The 19733-nt window shown below is 37.5% G+C and overlaps 2 protein-coding genes across 3 annotated transcripts in view; both read right to left on the bottom strand.

The window, feature by feature from the left end:
- LOC149548061 (serine/threonine-protein kinase EDR1-like) overlaps positions 1-19733 on the bottom strand; it is a 183923-nt gene that overhangs the window by 26596 nt on the left and 137594 nt on the right. The gene's annotated exons all lie outside the window — the stretch shown is intronic.
- Positions 884-2684, bottom strand: LOC149548064 (uncharacterized). Its single transcript, XM_089792094.1, has 3 exons — positions 2269-2684; positions 1721-2126; positions 884-1586 (listed from the first exon to the last, which is right to left on the bottom strand). Exons 1-3 carry the CDS (start codon positions 2656-2658, stop codon positions 1006-1008), a joined length of 1377 nt encoding a protein of 458 aa, XP_089648220.1. The 5' UTR covers positions 2659-2684; the 3' UTR covers positions 884-1005.

The raw sequence follows: 19733 nt of genomic DNA, 5'->3' as shown, positions 1-19733 counted from the left end.
AAGTCTCATCCACAACAGTCTTCTTAGCATCCTCTACTCTAGCTTCAGAAAGCCCCAAGAAAAAGACTATTCAATGCAACTATTCCCACAAGTATGGTCACGTGAAGGTTGAATATCAGAAACGCTTAGCTGCCCAATCTAAGCAATCTGCTTCGCAACCCAAAGTGAACAGTGCAGATTACACTCAGTAAAACAAAATCTGCATTTTATGCCTTCAAGGCTAAAAGACCTATAGATCATGTGAAGTCGTATCCTGAGTACATTGATTCAGGTGTCTCTCGTCATTTCACCCACTGTAGAGACTAGTTCACTATCTACCAGTCTTATTCAAATTTTGTTATTTTTGGAGGGGAAGAGTACACCGTTGTTGGCAAAGACAACATTCAAATTCAGTTTGTTGGGAGGAATCTCATTTTCCTTGATGTGTACTATGTTCCAGGGATGGAACTAAATCTACTCTCAGTCACTCAATTGTTGTAACACTCTCCACAATTGGATGTCACCTTCAGTTCACATCAAAGAAACGTGAATCGGAATCGGATCGGAATTGGCAAGGCCGAATCGGATCGGAATCGGCAAGGCCGAATCGAATCGTGAATCGGCAATGAATCGGCGATGAATCGGCAAATTTGAAAAAACCCTTTAAATTTAAAGATTTTAACAATTTAAAACTTATTTCATGCACCCTTTATTGAATATAACTTAAGCACACTATAACATCATCAAATAGAAGTTAAAACTTAACATACATAAACATGGAACATAAAATCCATCACATACGTAACTATGTTATCTAAAATGTAAATTGTAGGCTAGCTGAAGTAAATAGAAATCAAATGATCATAATGATTTAAATCATAGAATGTATGTAAGATGATCCATAAGACATCAAATCATAAATTTATGTAAGAATCTAAGATGAAGATCCATGAAAGTTTGAAACATATGTCTATCAATGATTCAGTATCAATATCTGTAAACAAAATATAAAAACAAGGCTCCAGCTCAAGCCTCAGGCTCATAGTCATCATCATCCTCAACATCATCCTCAAGCTCGGCTACAGCCTCAGCCTCAGCCTCTGAGTATCCAGTCTGCCTAGTAGCAAGGCGTCTAATGTAGGTCCTAGAGGACTGTCGAGCCATATCTCCCGCATATAAGATGGGCTCACGAATGTCACTAGGGCCTGTGTCTGTGCGTGCACGTGTGCGTCTACCAATGCCTGAAGAACGTGCTCTAGCTGCCTCAGCCTCTATATCCACCTGGTCAATCCCCGCACGGTCTTCCTCAGTGAAGACTGGATCTACAACCTCTGTGAGCCACTCTGATTCTGGATCAATCTCCTCCAGAATGATCGAAGAGGAGTCAGTGCCCAAAATCTGTCTGATCCTAAGACGGAGGTTGTAATGAACGAAGACAAGATCATTCAACCTCTGCACTGTCAACCTGTTTCTCCTCTTCGAGTGGATGTGCTCGAACATGGACCAACTGCGCTCACATCCAGAAGCGCTGCTTGGCTTACTCAGAATACGAATGGCAATTTTTTGAAGTTTTGGGGTTGTGGCCCCAAACATTTGCCACCATCTATCTGAAATAAGGGAAAATAAAAATAATTAGTCTCATTTACAAATTACAAATTACAAGTTAACTCTAAAATTACATAATCAACTTTAAGTTTAGAATCTAGATTCATGAACATTGAATATATTATTTAATTTTTACCTGGCTGTATTGTTTCCCGAGCATCTATGGCTACCCTGCTAGAGAAAAGTGGCCCTTCTTTATTATTGAACTTATCAAGCTCAATAATTGCAGCACTGCTATCCTCATCAGTACTCAACCTCTGGATCACTGTATATAAGCCGGTGAGAACCTCCTCATCCGCCTTGAAGTCAGGACGAAAACGAAATGCCGAATTCAAAAAGTAAGCTGATGCATGGATGGGTCTGTGGAGCAGATTCTGCCATCTCCTATCAATGATGTCCCAAATAGGGGCATACTTCTCCTGCACTCCTGCATACTGAGCTCTAATGGCCTCCTTGGCCCTATCCATGCCCTCATATATGTAGCCCATAGAGGGCTTCTCCCCATCAGCAGTTCGTAGGAGAGATACAAGAGGCTCAGTGGCCTACATATAAAGTAAAACAAAAATTTGAGTCAAAACTTAAACATAGAATAATTCAATAATATAACTTAAGGTAAAACTAAATCATTAAACAATTAGCATAGTAAACTGTAAAATATTAAATGTTAAATTGCAATAAAATTACCTTAAGGATTTCTCTAGCAGGTTTCCAAAAACCATCATCATCAAATATGCAATCCACCACATCTATCCCTGCAGTGGTCGTAGCATAGGAAGATGAAATCCACTCCCACCCAACAAACATGCTCCTCAAATCATCCCTTGATGTCAACAAGGACTGCAAGGTGATGAAATTCGAGGCAGACCTCGTGATCCCTGGACGAGCTAACTCTTTGTCTCCTGTGTACTTCCTCATTGTGCTAAGGACAAATGAATGATTATAAATAAACTTGCATATGTTTTTTGCCCTTTCCACACATGACTTGACCCACTCAAGTTTGCCAATTTCCTCCAACATGAGGTCAAGGCAGTGTGCTGCACAAGGGGACCAAAATATGGTGGGGTGCCTCTCCATCAAAAGTTTGCCTACAACAATTTTAAGATAATTAGAAATTCAAATTTCAAATTTCAAATTTTCTTGTATCCTGTGGAGGTGATTGATCATTCTACTTTCCTACATACATAATTTTGAATCGTGATTGACTATTTCAAATTTTGATTGTTGATTGCTAATAGTAATTAATACTAATTATAATTCGTTGTTTTGTTACTTGTAGGATATACCATGTTCATCAAATCCATTGATGCTTCCGCACATGTAAAAAATGCCACATACTTATGTGAGGCTATTGAGGAAGTCATAGCAGAGGTGGGAGAACAAAATGTGATCCAGATGGTGACGGATAATGCAGCAAGTTATGTTGCTGCAGGTAAACTTTTAACTTTTCAAGTTTTGAAAATAAATTTATTTGAATTTTGAAATTTGAATTTCTAATTGACTTAAAATTGTTGTAGGTAAACTTTTGATGGAGAGGCACCCCACCATATTTTGGTCCCCTTGTGCGGCACATTGCATTGACCTCATGTTGGAGGAAATTGACAAGCTTGAGTTTGTCAAGTCATGTGTGGAAAGGGCAAAAAACATATGCAAATTCATTTATAATCATTCATTTGTCCTTAGCACAATGAGGAAGTACACAGAAGGCAAAGAGTTAGCTCGCCCAGGTATCACGAGGTTTGCCTCGAATTTCATCACCTTGCAATCCTTGTTGACATCAAGGGATGAATTGAGGAGCATGTTTGTTGGGCGGGAGTGGATTTCCTCTTCCTATGCTACGACCACTGTAGGGATAGGTGTGGCGGATTGCATATTTGATGAGGATGGTTTTTGGAAACCCGCTAGAGAAATCTTGCAGGTAAATTTATTGCAATTTAACATTTAGTATTTTACTTTAAGTTATATTATTTTATATTTAAGTTTTGACTCAAGTTTTTTGTTTTACTTTATATGTAGGTCACTGAGCCCCTTGTAGCTTTGCTACGAACTGCTGATGGGGAGAAGCCCTCTATGGGCTACATTTATGAGGGCATGGATAGGCCCAAGGAGGCCATCAGAGCCCAATATGCAGGAGTGCAGGAGAGGTATGGCCCTATTTGGGACATCATCGATAGGAGATGGTAGAATCAGCTCCATCAACCCATCCATGCAGCAACTTACTTTCTGAATCCGGCATATCGTTTCCGTCTTGAGTTCAAGGCGGATGCAGAGGTTCTCACTGGCTTATACACAGTGATTCAGAGGTTGAGTAGCGATGAAGATAGCGCTGCTGCGATTGTTGAGCTAGACCGGTTCAACAATAAAGAGGGGCCACTTTTCTCTGGCAGGATGGCCATAAATGCTCAGAAAACACTACAACCAGGTAAAAATTAAATAATATATTCAATGTTCATGAATCTAGATTCTAATCTTAAAGTTGATTATGTAATTTGTAAATGAGACTAATTGTTTCTATTTTCAATTTTTCCCTTATTGCAGATAGATGGTGGCAAATGTTTGGGGCCACAACCCCAAAACTTCAAAAAATTGCCATTCGTATTCTGAGTCAGCCAAGTAGCGCTTCTGGATGTGAGCGCAGTTGGTCCATGTTCGAGCACATCCATTCGAAGAGGAGAAACAGGTTGACAGTGCAGAAGTTGAACGATATTGTCTTTGTTCATTACAAACTCCGTCTTAGGATCAGACAGATTTTGGGCACTGACTCCTCTCCGATCATTCTGGAGGAGATTGATCCAGAATCAGAGTGGCTCACAGAGGTTGTGGATCCAATCTTCATTGAGGAAGACCGTGTGTGGGTTGACCAGGTGGATATAAAGGCTGAGGCAGCTAGAGCACGTTCTTCAGGCATTGGTAGATGCACACGTGTACGCACAGGCACAGGCCCTAGCGACGTTCATGAGCCCATCTTACATGCGGAAGATATGGCTCGGCAGTCCTCTAGGACCTACATTAGACGCCTTGCTACTAGGCAGACTGAATACTCAGAGGCTGAGGTTGAGGCTGCAGCCGAGCTTCAGGATGATGTTGAAGATGATGATGATGACTATGAGTCTGAGGCTTGAGCTGGAGCCTTGTTTTTATATTTTGTTTACAGATATTGATACTGAATCATTGATAGACATATGTTTCAAACTTTCATGGATCTTCATCTTAGATTCTTACATACATTTATGATTTGATGTCTTATGGATCATCTTACATACATTCTATGATTTAAATCATTGTGATCATTTGATTTCTATTTACTTCAGCTAGCCTACAATTTACATTTTAGATAACATAGTTACATATGTGATGGATTTTATGTTCCATGTTTATGTATGTTAAGTTTTAACTTCTATTTGATGATGTTATAGTGTGTTTAAGTTATATTTAATAAAGGGTGCATGAAATAAGTTTTAAATTGTTAAAATCTTTAAATTTAAAGGGTTTTTTCAAATTTGCCGATTCATCGCTGATTCATTGCCGATTCACGATTCGATTCTGCCTTGCCGATTCCGATTCGATTCCGATTCTTGTTACTTTGGTCTACATGATGCAACGTCCTAGTTTCAAGGTTGATGGTAAAGAACACCAGGTTCTTGGATTGGTGAAAGCTCTCTATGATTTGAAGTAGGCCCCTAGGGCATGGTACATGAAAATTGATAAGTACCTCAGTGATCAAGAATTCGAGAGGAGTTCTCCAGACTCAAATTTGTACATCAAGACTACTAACAGTGAGATCATCCTTCTGATCATTTATGTGGATGATTTGATCATCACTAGAAGTTAGGCATCTTTGATTCAGCAAATCAAACAGAGTTTATGCCATTCTTTTGATATGACTGACTTTGGGCTCATGCATTACTGCTAGGTGTTGAGGTTTGGCAACAATCTACGAGTATATTCATTTCTCAGTCCAAATATGCTATGGCTCTGTTAGACAAGTTTTGTATGCAGGACTGCAAGCTTGCATTTACACCCATGGAGAAAGGTTTGAAGTTATTAGCTAAGTCTGATTCTCCTCCAGTTGATGATACTATATACAGGCAACTAGTAGGCAATCTCATCTACCTCTCTTCTACTAGACCTAATATCATCTTCGCAGCAGCTACATCTCGCATTTTATGACAGCTCCTAAAGCTGATCATTGGATGGCAGCAAAGCGTGTGCTTCGTTATGTGAAGGGTACTACTAATTATGGACTTCTTTACTCTCAGAGTTCTAATCATAAACTCAATTGGTCACAAATTCAGACTAGGCAAGTTTTGTTGATGATAAAAAGTCAACTTTTGGATGTGTTCAGTTTGGGTTCCGGTGCCATCACATGGACCAATAAGATGCAATACGCAATTTCTCTCTCCTCTACATAGGCTGAATACAGAGGGACAATCAAGGCAAGCTGTGAAGTTGTTTGGCTTTGTCAGATGCTTGGGAATATGTTGATGTCACAAGCAAGCCCAACAACTTTGTTTGTTGATAACCTACGTGTTATCAAGTTAGCTTGAAATCTAGTCTTTCGTGAACGAACCAAGCATGTGGATGTTCATTGCCACTACATACGGCAGCTAGTTGAAGACATGACAATTAACTTGTAGTGGATTCCTACAACGGATCAGACTGCAAACATTCTCACCAAGCCTCTTGATCCAAGTAGGTTTGTTCAATTCAGAGGACGGCTTGGCGTTGTGGATAGATTAATCGTTAAGGGAAGGTGCAAAAATAATTATTTATTATTTAATGGTTATCTATTGTAATCTCTTGTAAATATTAGTATGTTTTTAATATTTAGTTTCCTGTATCTAGAATACAATGTTTCTATTCTTTACGATTGTTTGCTAAGGAAACATCATTCATTCTTTTGTAAATATAGATCTCTTGATCATTGTTAATATGAAGCAAATATTTACCAATTACTTCATAATACATCTGCTTGATCTGCAAGAACTCGGAAGAGACATATGGCCTTCCTTTGGGAGGTAACGCGGAAGCAATTGAAATGTGTCTGTTGTTCAAAGCATGATTTGGTTCTCCATGCTGGACAGCACATCAACATTGTGTAAATACACACATCTCTGCAATGTTTTTGGCAAGCTTGCTAATTGCTAGAGTATCCAAAGACATGGCAAATGCTCAGGGGCTTGTCAAGAAGGCCTTTTGCTGAGAAATTGGGAAAATGTTGGACAATGTTGAATGCGAGGCCATTCCACTGCCATGTGACTACTATGCAGCAAGGCATCAAGGAAAAGTGATAGAGAGACTCCATCTCTTCTCTTTGATGGACTAAGTTCCACGCAGAAAATTAGCACTGGATGGGATTATTCTGTTTCTGAAGAAGATAATTGATGCAACATCAAAAGATGGTGTGAGGCAGTTGAAGAGATACGTGGTGGAGAAAGGACTTGACTTAATATGGAAAACAATGTGAAGGAAGTCTTAGAAATCAAAATATAAGTAGCTGTGTCAAATGAAGAGCATATTAAGACTTTGGAGACTGAGGTGAGTGTTCATGCAGATGTGGCCCCAAATGTCTAGACAAGGTAATAAACCAGATGAAAAAGCAAAAGAATGCAGGGTAAGGGCATAAACATGGACCAAATTTTGCATATCTGTGTATGTATATGCTGATATATGATGATACACAGGAAATCGATTCAGTATGTATATGATGATATAGGTTATAGAAAATCTCCATTTTGCTACAGGGAGATAGGATAGCTTCAGAAGCCATGATTTTGTATCTCAGGATAGGGAATTTGGTTTAGATTGATCAGGGCATTGGGCCAGAAATCTCAAATACATAAATCTATCTTTATATTATCAGTGTAAATGGGTACAACCCCTTAGCTCTTTTGATCAAGCTGAGTGTGCATGGGTGTGTGTGTGCGCACATGTGTGAGGCATAGACTCAATGTTTTAGGAAACAAGAGTCATAAATTTCTCTTCCCGCAAAATAAGTTAAAAAATGTTTGACATTTTTGTTTAAAAACTTGATCCATCAATTCACAGCGCTATGTACAAACTTTAGCCATAATGCCCTTGAATTGTCATTTTCATTGATTAAGAGACGATTATATTAAAAGGAATAGATTATGAAAACCCTCAATACCACAGAGACAAGCATATCAATAAAAGATTATCAAATATACCTTTCACAAGATAACTAAAAGCAATTATATATGAAAGGTTATAACAAAAACAGCAAAAACAAACAATAATAGATGTACATAAGCTGTAACATCATAAGCAAATCATACAAGCGGTATCTAACAAGTGTGAAAAGGAAGACTTAAAGAATATTCATGATGATGCATTGCACGAGATTGTTGCCTCTTGTTACATTATTCCACAATATTTCAAGTCTGATAGTTTTGATGCATCCACCTCCCCATTTTTGTCCATTTGTGTCTGATGATGTGCCTCTAAAGCATGCAATGGGAGTTGAATTTAACTTTATGCCAATGTAACCCCAGTACTGGGGTATGTCGGGATGCCGGGACAAGGGGAAAATGGGCCTCATTTACGGGACACCGGGGGGGCAGCCAAGGGACAGCAACAAGGGGAGGACAGGGTAGGGAGGGGTGCTGTATACATATAGAACTTGAAATGCTTGCTTTGAAATGATTTTCAGTAGAACATACGAAATTAAAATACTTGAACATAGAAAAATTGCAACGTGAACTAAAACCATTGAACATTCAACATGGTAACATATTGCATACCCAATAGTAACATTCAAAACTAGAAATTCAAATAGAAATTCAAGTACCCATCCCAGCGGCAGCATGGTTGCGGAATGGCAGAGGTGGGGGTACTTGAGTACACAAGTACCCGGTGTGGGGACATATTGGGGATGGGTACTTCGAGGTTTGGGAGGAGGATGTGAGTCCCCGTGTTACACTGCTTCATGCTGGTGGGGTCGGATTTTCACATCTTGTTTATGTGTTCTCCAAATCCACCATTTGAGGTATGGTACATTTGATGAACACAAAACCCACAACCATTTATTCATATGTTGAAGGATTGCAGACAAAGATGTCCAGGGTAATCTGGATAAGCAAATTCTTTTGTGGTAATGGTGAGTGGGGGGATATAGTATAGGTACTCCCACCAATCCCTACTCTAGCAGACCAATTAATTAAGGCTAGGTGGTTGAATAGTAGGGGTGTGTTGTTCTTGCATAGGCTATGATCTAGCCACCCAATCTTTCTATCTGATGGTTTCCCTTTCTTGTTTAGTCCAACCCAAGGAACTGCAGCTCTTTTCAACTATATTTTTCACCCCAATATAACCACCCACAATTAATCTACCTCTGGTAGTATATTTAACCCTCCATAATTGTCTTCATTGTGCAAGTGTATTCTTTTACTGCAGAACTGATTGTTTTGCAGCACAAGAAAATCTTTACTGTGCAAATGATTGCCTTACTGCACAAGCTAGGATTTTTGTTGTGCAAGACAATGACTGACATAACAAGGTCATTAGGCTATCCAAAACCAATTTGCTAATGATGAGTGAATCACGTCCGAACATATACATCTTGATTAGCATAACAACACTCCTAAATGGGCAGAATCTGCCTGTAATGTCCCCTTTTTGGGACAATAGGAATTCTGGAGTCAAATCTAAAAAAATATTAATTTTGGCTTAAGGTAGCTTAATGCAAATTTAATAAATGTGTTAAATTAATATTATAAAGTCGATTAAGGTGACAAGAAGCAAAAAGTCGAAAGGAAAAGAGAAGGAAACTGAAGGGGCAGCGTTTTGAGCATAAAAGGAGGATGAGGAGTTCATTTTCAGGATGCTTGGATATTGATTTAGTTTGAGATTTCTCTTGTAGAAATTAAAGAACCTCCAGCTTCTAATTACGATCCGAGGACGCAAACCCTCAAGTTCTTCTTCAGTGGATTGGACATAGCCCTCATCTGTGGTGAATTCGCGAAAAAGTTCGCAGCTGTTTTTCAGGGTCATTTTTAATTATCCAATTTGACTATTATCACTATTTATATGATTGGATTGTTATCGTATTGCTGGTTTATATTATCACTATTTATATGATTGGATTGTTATCATATTGTTGGTTTATAATGCAATAATGAATTCTGAAGTAATTGTTGGTTATTTACTGATTGATGATTGTTGGTTATTTGCTAGTTATTATTGTTTAAATTCTTGTTTATGAATATGAAATTAATTTGAAGAAAAATTGGAGATAATATCTGATTGCGATATTACAGCGATATCAGAGCAGTGTATCCTGCCAGCTTGCAGGGTTTACGTTTGTGTAGTCTTGATAAGTTCAGTTCTGAGAATATTGAAATTTGATCTGATATTGAGAATCAGTAATTTTAACTTAGGAAATATATCTATTCGCGGTCATTGTGCTTTAAGTTTTCAGCATATTTCTGGAAGAATATAAGGTTATGAGAAAAACTGGAACAGGGAGAACTGGTCTGAGCATTGACAGGGAGTATTATTTCCAAACGTACAGATTTGCAACAGAAACTTGTAGCAGAAGTATATTGAGCTTATTACCTTTGGTTCTCAGCAATACAAAGGAGCATATTATTATATTAACTATATTCGGAGGAAGTGGCCAATTCGAAATTGGCACAGAGCGCACTTGCGGGGGTTGATTTTAAATTTCTGAAGAGCTGTGGGAAGTTGAATGGCACTGCCAGAGCAAGCTATGTCAATTTCAATTTCTTGGAATTATGGAATGAATGATAATAGAAGAAGCGAAGTGTATTGCCTGGGGTTTTACCTTGCCAAACTATTAAGCTCAGCCAAAATTAATCGCAGAACACATTTTTGTATTCTCTTAGTCCTAAAGTGAAGTATTATTAATTTTTGATATTTACGCAAGACAATTGCATCGGATCGTTTTTGAAAAAATTAAATATAATATATATCATCATGCTTAAGCTTGAGAAATATTATATTATTTAGCCAAAAGCTTTGGCGAGGATTTTTTTCCGGTGCCATAAATATATATCTGGGCTCTCACATAATATTAGGTTATCACAATTGCGAGGTATAAAAAAAATATCATCAGCACTTACATATTTATTTTCCATGAAGGTTTGTGGGTCCGCTTTGGCCTAAATAAATTTTCTTTTTGGCCCAATAATATTACAAATATTACTTGTGTAATGGCCAAAAAATATAGTCCGTATGAAGATTAATATCTGTGCATGTTGCTTGGAGATTTATTGAAATTGTCACACTACAGGCCCATCTCATTTGGATTTTCAGACTAAGCATTGGAAAATATTTTACAGGACCTATCCTTGTTTAATGGACGATTGATTTTGCCATGATTTTTTTAAATCGCTCACAAGGAAAATTCTTCACAAGACTATTGTCCAGCCTAGTTAAATATTTAGTTGGTCAATATATACGTATTCATACAACTCGCTACCATGACTATAGTGCAGAGGCAAATTTTGGTGAAATTTTGGATTTCTATTGGTTCTCGCGAGCCCAATCATTACAAGGAAACAAGACGATGCAAGAACAATTTGTTTGATAATGAAAGGGACCGTTTCTTGCCAAGGTTTATTTGCCCGTATAGTTTATATTTTGAAGCCAATGGAACGTCGGCCTGCATAGTGAGACGTTAACCTCAGCAAGCGTATTGGTTATTGCAGAAGTCAGAATTTTCATTGCTGCAGAAGTGATGTTTTATGGTAGCCATAGGTGAAGTTTATGTATTTTGTCATTTCATATGGACCTTGCCAATATCATTTCCGAGTCTTTGGTATTGATGGGATTGTATTGCGACCAAGGATTGTTGTGAGTTTGATTCTTTGCTATTTAGCAAAGTTTATACGAACTAAGAGATTCAAGGAATGAGTTGAGATCACAAATTAGCTGGACCTGTTGAAGGGTTGCGGTATAGCAGAGTTAGTATTCGTGGATTGAACTAATACAGGTGTCATGAAGTATCCAGATTGGGCTCTGTAGAGTTGGAAACATCGACCTGTGGTCAAGTCCGTATTTCGTAACTAGAGAGGAATAGCATGGGGTGGATACGGATTGTTGGTCACATATTCTTCTATTCGGAGTGTTGGTGTTCATTTGTTGAGGTATACTGGGGCAAGCAACAGTATTACATGGCCCTCTGCCTATTAACTCAGTCCGTATAGGTCATTAGATAAAAGGAATACTTGAACATTTAAATACATTTGGTTGTATTGTGTATTATTTCAAGAAATTTCTTCTATTACTGTTGTTAAGAACATTGGGCATCAAACATCTGGACATGAAACTATAGCTGTTATCCTACAGCCAGTTCTGGTCATTGGGGTACCGAAGTAGTTGTCAGGGAATCTGGACAGTTACTAGAAAGATGAGAAATCAACATCACTAATACAGAGCAAAGGCATCTGAATACAAATTTACATGCAAGACCAAAGAATGCCAGACTGGGAATAGCATTGTGGAAGAAAGACTAAATGAATTCTCAAACATCCAGGAAACAAATTTCACATTGAAGTAACTGTTTAAATTTTAGTTTATCATAACCTCAGCAACAGCTAAACTTGCATTGGTGAATATTGAACTATTCGCCTACTTATGAGCATTCAAAACTGTAACACCCATTCAAGGTCCAACTAAATTCAGAGACATCAGAACTGAGAAAAGACTAACTGAGTGCAAATAATTTCAGATAAGACAGGTGTAATCATCAGCACTTCAGATTTGGTGAACATGTTCGAGGTTTGCAGAAAGAAAACGAAGTGGGAAATTGGTTGTACCTGACTGGTTTGCAATTAGAACCTATGAATCATTAAATAGTATGGATAATGTCCTTTCAAGGTTAGAGGAATTGAATTCATCTTCAACCAAAGTAGAACAGTCCAATTAGAGGCATTTGAATTGGGCCTTACAACCTTCAATGGTTGCCTTAGTGCAGTCCAGGATGTTGGAACATCCGAATAATGGTGTGAAACTTATAGTTGCCTCTTGTTTGAGTGAGATTATTAGGATAACAGTTCCTGTTGCACCTTACACTGATAACATCTTGGAGCAGGTTCTACATTTGATAGAGGACAGCTTGTGTGGATTACAGTAAGACAAAGGCCCTACTTTTGGTAAGAAGGATAAGATTTTGGATATTACAGTAAAGCTAGACTTTTTATCATGTTGGACCTCTGTTGTGAATGAATGATACTTCACATGTTTCATGGTTTCTTAAGTGGATACAGGAAGCATCATTCAGACAATATGAAGGCATGCATTAAAACTATTATGTCATTAATCCTTGATGAGAACGATGACATATGTAAGCAATTAAAATCGGATTTGTTGGTTCTGTGGAGAGAGGAGAACAAAATCTCGCCTATGCCTTAGGAGCTTGTGGGGGAATTAACTGAACATAAGTTTGACATAATCAAGGAGTTTATGACTGAACAGGATTTAACATCAGCGGGTAAACAAGTTGCAGGATCTTCAAAAATGAGCAAAAACAAAAAGAGAAGAGCACAAATTTGTTTCACATGCCAAAAAACATGGACCACAAATCAGATTTCAGAGGATCATAATGAAGTTAAAGCAAACAAAAAAATTTCAGGTCAGCAATGAAGAAGATAAAAATCTCACAGCTTTGCTCCTACAGAATAACACAAGTACTGGTTACACAACCCTCTATAATAGTGACTTAGAGTTGGTTGTAGACAAGCATCTTGAAGGGGATGGTCTAATTAGAAGAAAAAGTGTGTTGAAGACTTTGGATGATGAGAAATTGCGTGAAAATGATAACATCACAGCCACCATGTCATTGCAAACAACTCAATCAAACAGGAGCTTGAAGCCCATGATGACATTGATGACATCATTGCAAGGAGTTCATGTTATTTTATGACAACTCACTTATATTGTCACACACCTTTTATTTGATACTTTTACGCCCATGTTTTTACTATTTGATGTCCTACTTGTATTTCGTTATTTCCTATTATGGTTTTGTAAATATGCTCTAAGCAGGAAAACATCTAATCTAAACAGTGGTTTTGTTACCCTAAATGGTATTGATTATTATGATACAGTGGTATAACTTTTTGTGCCCTAAGCGGTATATATGGACTAACCGTGGTTTTGCACATTTTGCCCTAGGCGGATTCCAGTTCCGGAATTTAGGGTAATGCAAACTTAAAATTCTTAATTTAGTTTTATTTGGTTATGCCTCAATTCTAATCAAATTAAGGATCATTTATATGGATCAAACTTAATTTTAATAAGCTATATGTTCATAGACATGGTAATGTAAATACATGATAAAGATCTTGTTTACTAGAACTGAATATAAAGGTTTAACCACTCGTTCCAATTGGATGCAGGAAGATCGTGAATCAAACCAAAAGGGGGAGAAGCTATCACCATGAAAGGGGATGTTGGATGGTCAAGTTCCAGACAATCAGGAAGTGGTAAGATTTGACAAGTTGTACCTATGTGGCTAAGCTGACTAAACTCTAGGGACTGACTCACCTCTATGTTTGCTCCTAAACAATGGACAATTTATTATCTTAAACATTTCTCCAAATCAATCTAGTGTCAGAGAGACCGGTATGTCGCCTATCCTATCTTGTTCATAACAACTATTCCGATCATGAAGAGATTCTCAACCTAATAAAGTTGATATTAAAAAAAAGATGAGGTCTTAGTATAGTTAAAACATTAGATAATTAAATTATATTAATTCATCTGCAACATTGCATTGGACCCCTTTCACTATTGTTAATGTTCTTGCGAAAATTATCTTTCAATGAAAACTTTCCTCTCTTTCCATTAGTAGTTTAATAATGCAATTATTTAATCCCAACTCTAACCTTGGATTCAAACTCCCCCGGTAGTCATCTTCACCCTCTTAATTCATTTCATCGATCATATATTGTATGCTATGTTTCCAAAATTAAGAAGTGGAAATATTTCATCACGGCAACCTTAGTAAAATAGCATGAAGGATTCTTGATCTGTTTTGAGAGCTTGCATGATAGGAAAGTTGGCAGAGGAATGGGTTACGTAAACAATCGAGCGGCCAAGATTGCTAGGGGTACCTTGATGTTCGTGGACACGGGCACTAGAACAAAGGAAAACCAAAACTTGTTATACACCACCTTGCGTTGGAGAAAGGAGTTGTCACATCAGTGATTCTTGAAGCTCATGTAAACTGGAAATACGCATGCTAGTCACGGCAGTAGTTTTAGGCAGTTTGCCTAGGAAAGAAGACAGTAGCCGCACACTTCCATCACTCAGCAGACTCACGGCTAATAACAGGTAAGTAAATGATGATTCCATAGTGTGTTGTCAAAAGATTGATTAACAAATGGAAATCTTTCTTTCTTCCTGAATCAGGACGTTTGAATGTCATCAATGCATTTCACTACTTGTTGAACAAACCTATCTTTTCTTTCTAGAAAGCACAGGCGAACTTACTCTGCTATAAATCATTTTAATAAATTCAATTTGGCATAACCGAACAAAAAATGGTAGTTTATTTTCGTGTTATAGATCCATAGATGAAAGAATGTGCTTTCCTCACATTTGTGTAGACAACATTGATATAGAATTTTGAATGATTATTTTTAGTTTCCTAGTAAGAAAGTCTGAAAGAAAATAAAACCAGAAGGACAGACTCGTTGACACTCAAGCAACAGAGAGTCTTGATTGCTATGCTGGAGCTTACGGACTTCTTGATAGTTAACCAGACTGGAGCCTAATCAAGACTAGCAAATCTAGGTTACGGGTGGCCAGATATCAGAGGAGTTTAACCTAAAGGAAAGACTGAGGTAAAGACAAAAGAAGAATTAGAGAAATCCATTCCAGCAAGACTTGCATACTTCATCATATCTAAACTGGATGAATATAAATCTCATTCAATTGAACAGGACATACAATTGTTATTCTTATAATGGTGATGAATGGAAATTTTCTAAGGTAGAGATGGCACTGTCTAGTGTAGGAGAATTTAAAGAAAGAACTGTGAATAACAATTCTATGTTTACTATGTATAATTTTCAGTAATATCATGTCTAATTCAACCGTAACTAGACGTCCCTTGCTGGGAGATTGGATCCAATGATTTCTGAACCAGTAGGATTTGAAACAATCAGCCAATGAATTGGAAGAGTGAGCCAAACTAGAATCCATCTCTAACGTCCTTCAGATCTGATGGTAAGAGGGAATAACAAATGACACATGATATTAAAGAAAATTGTCTATTGACTTAATAACATTACTATCTTTTCCAGTCGGGGTCAAAAGTGATAATCACTCCACTTAGTGTAACCAGCCAGTTTAGGCAAATCTAATAAGAGACTAGATTACCCTGAAATCGTATTATAAACCCTTCAGATAACTATCTCAGGATGAGGATGCCTTAACCTAGGGTCAAGGAAGAAGGTGAGACAATGGTTCCAAAGTAATAAAGAAAATCCTTGGCCAAGGTAAGATTAATGGAATTGCTAGATACATCTATGATAGGAGTCGTACTGAAGTAGTAGTATGCTACAAGGTGCAACCGATCATGATGTAAGTGGATCTACACCGGATTCCCAAGAGACTTGACTTGACTATCCACCATCCATCATGGAGGGTCAGGTCTGCTTCAAATCCCGAAGCAGCCTAGGGGGATCAAATACAATCCATAGTTGGGTGGTGAAATGCCCCAATGATACATTTTCCCCCTGATCGAGACACAAGTCGGAGATTTGGATACATTGTTCATGCAAAATCCTCACTATGAAACTCAGCGTCTTTCCATATAATGTGAGTATTCTATTTAGTATTGGTGCAGGTTATTTTGAGAATGTTAAAAGAAATGTATATACTTAAAAGTTGTATTTCGTTTCTTATATAGTAGATCGTGTAATTTCTTTCCTTTTAAAGAAGTTACTTGAAGTTGTTAGTTTTTTTTCAAATGCTTGTTCTTGTTAAGAATAGATTAGGTGTTTCCAATTGCTTTAAAAGAAGGAAAAAAAGTTGTTCACCCTCAACTCAATAATGTAAACAAGTTCTTTTAATCTTAAACAAGTATGTTACAATCAGTAAACTTTGTTATAGCTTTTAGATTATTACATATGGTATCAGAACACTAGGTTCAACACTGGACTTGGGCTTATCCAAAAATTATTAGAAAAACTAACACAAGCATTGTGGATGTTTTCCAGGATGCCCATTAGCATCCAAACCAAACGGAAGAGACCACGTGACCCAAGCCAAGTGAGGATAGCAAATGTACTTAGTCAAGACTTTGACTATTCTCAAGTCAAGCCCTTGTCCGACCATGAAACTATAGCTAGTGCCCTCAGGACGATTAAGCATAAAAGACGCAAGTGGACTCCTCAAGTGAGAACACAGATCAAGTAGAAGGCAAGCCAGATCTAGTACCAAAAACATCAAGCAGGACACCACAGATCATCCCAAACCAACACTTACTAAGGAAGTGAAACAAGATGCCATGACAACTGCTCTTACCACCCCACGGCCTGATACCATCCGACTTCCCAAACCAGGAAGAGCCCATCACAAATAGTGAGGGTGAGGAACAATGTATGGGGTGTACCGGTGAGGAACAATGTATGGGGTGTACTAGCGAGGACACCCAGAACTAAGAAATACTCTAGTAAGGAGTTATGTAAAAAAAAAACTTTTGTTGTGACCTTTTATCGGATTATGTAAATGAAAGTTTGCAAATCTATGAATAAATGGAAAAAACAATTTTATTGTACATGATTATTTGTCAAATACTTGTATCTTCAAAAAACAAAAAATTATAGTGACTTTGTTTCCTCCAAATAAAAATGGGCGATAACCAAGTCGGTTTGCCTAATTCATCAGCTTCTAGTTATGATGATGCAAACTCAAGACAAATTGGATGCTCTTGAGGACAAACTCAAGACTCTTGAGGGATCAGAAAATGAAGGATTGGATTTTAGATCCCAGAGTAGACTAGAACACACCACACTCACTCCATCAAAGATGAACAAAGAATGGGAAACACTCACCATACTAACCCCCATAGGGAAGAGCATTTTACCATGAGGTACACAACATAGAAGAAAACCAAAGATTAAAAATTATGACTAATGATATGAAAAAAGTCAAGCCACCCCAGTTTGATGGAGTGGTGTCAAGAAACATAGCAAAGGCCTAGTTGACAGGCATGAAAAAATACTTTGAGATCCAAGATTACACAGAGGTGCAAAAAGTTGTTTGGGATTCATACCAACTGACAGGGGAGGTCGCCAATTGGTGGGAAAGAAAGAAAGTGGAATTGAGGCTAACCAAAACATCAATCATGTGGACAAGATTTGTCCAACTTTTTAGGTAGAGGTGGCTTCCACAATTGTTGTACGAGCAAAAGTTGGCCAAGTTTCAAGAACTCAAACATGGGATAAATCGGTGCATGAATACACTAAGAAGTTCAACAGGTTGTTGAAGTGCATTCCCAAGTTACAGGACAATGAAACGTACAAGCTCAGAAAGTACATTATGGGTCTCAACAACCAAATTGGGGGACCCCTAGATGTATTATGCCCGACTACCATAGCGGAAGCATATGAAAAAGCAATTTGGCAAGAATTGAAACTAAAAAGGGACAAGTCCATTAGAGATAGGAGTCAAGGAAAAGAGAATTGGAATCATAATAATTAATTCAATAACCAAAAAACAAAGAAGGAAGTGAATGAACCCTGAATCGATAATAAGGTCAAGGGTAACAGTTATGAAAATTGAAGTAACAAGAAGGTACAGGTTGGAAATCGAAAGAATATGGAGCCAGCAGTTAAGGCAAGAGAGAAAAAAGGACCTCCGGATGGATGCTTTACATGTGGGGGCGAACATTACACTAACCAATGTCCCATCAAGACTCAAAATGCACCACCACCAAAAAGTCTATTGCCTAACTAGCAGAATGCCTTTTGTAAAGTTTCTACAAATTCTGTGTGATCAAACTAAAATAATACCTTCTCCAATGCTTGCTGAAAATTATCTTTATTCAAACATGTATAAGAGATATCAATAATGAAATTATTATTCTCAAATCTTTTATTTATGGAAGTGTTCGAATAGGGTGGACTTGCTTAAAGGAGCAGACTTTATGTTCTTTGTGTGTCCTTTAACTACAACCACACCCTACATAAATACCATACCAAAAGGGCATGTCCCTTAAAGGGACATGACCCTATCTAGGTTGGCCCATAATGCTTTCTCATAATCGGTGCCCAAACAAGGTATTGACTATGTAAGTAGACTTAACTAAGATTAGTTAAGGTTAACACAATCATTTCAAGAAGGGACGTCGATCATGCCTAGAAGGAGCAATATAAATCTTAGGCCTTCATAAGGCATTTTGTGAACGATAAGGTCTATGCGATCTACACAGTCAAATCAGTATTGTGATCAGAGTTGCGGATTTAACACTCCCTCTTAACTTGATAATCATACTGAGAGATAACATATCTAGCACCATCAATTACGATGAATAAGCATAGAATGACACTCCATATCTATCTAAATTTTCTTAGCATGTGGTATCATCGAACACATGATGCTATGTCATATTGCTATGACATATCACAATACTAGTGATAACAATATTGCAAAGAATACAAAATACAAGATTATATTCGGAGAATAATTAAATTCTTCATTTATCCAAGTTGTGACTCATAGGTACTGGCATTCCTATATCACAACATGATCCTGAGTTAAGATCTACCATAACACAGGATAAACTTCGAAGAATAATAAAATTCTTCCTTTATCCAAATTGACTCATAGGCATAACAATGTCTAATTCACAATGTGATCTTGAACTCATCTAGATCTGACAGTAGATCTCTACTGTTTAGCACATTATTTAAGAGATCGTCATCTCTCATAATGTCTTTTATACAAGTGTTCATTATCTCAGAGATCATCACCTCTTAGATAATGAATACAATTGGTGCAGCCCATAACAGTCAATAGCCTGACAATAAAAATTATTTTAATAATAATTTAAAGAATACAGATGAATTACAATTCAACCATACCAAGTCTTTTCTTGAAGTGATCTATCTTCACTCGAGAGAGAAGTTTGGTAAGAATATTTGTTGTCTGACTTGCAA

This window comes from Cupressus sempervirens, chromosome 7 (assembly GCF_028749045.1).
Source record: "Cupressus sempervirens isolate cs-2001-9-10 chromosome 7, ASM2874904v1, whole genome shotgun sequence".
NCBI lineage: Eukaryota > Viridiplantae > Streptophyta > Pinopsida > Cupressales > Cupressaceae > Cupressus > Cupressus sempervirens.
This window is presented reverse-complemented; position numbering and strand designations above follow the sequence as displayed.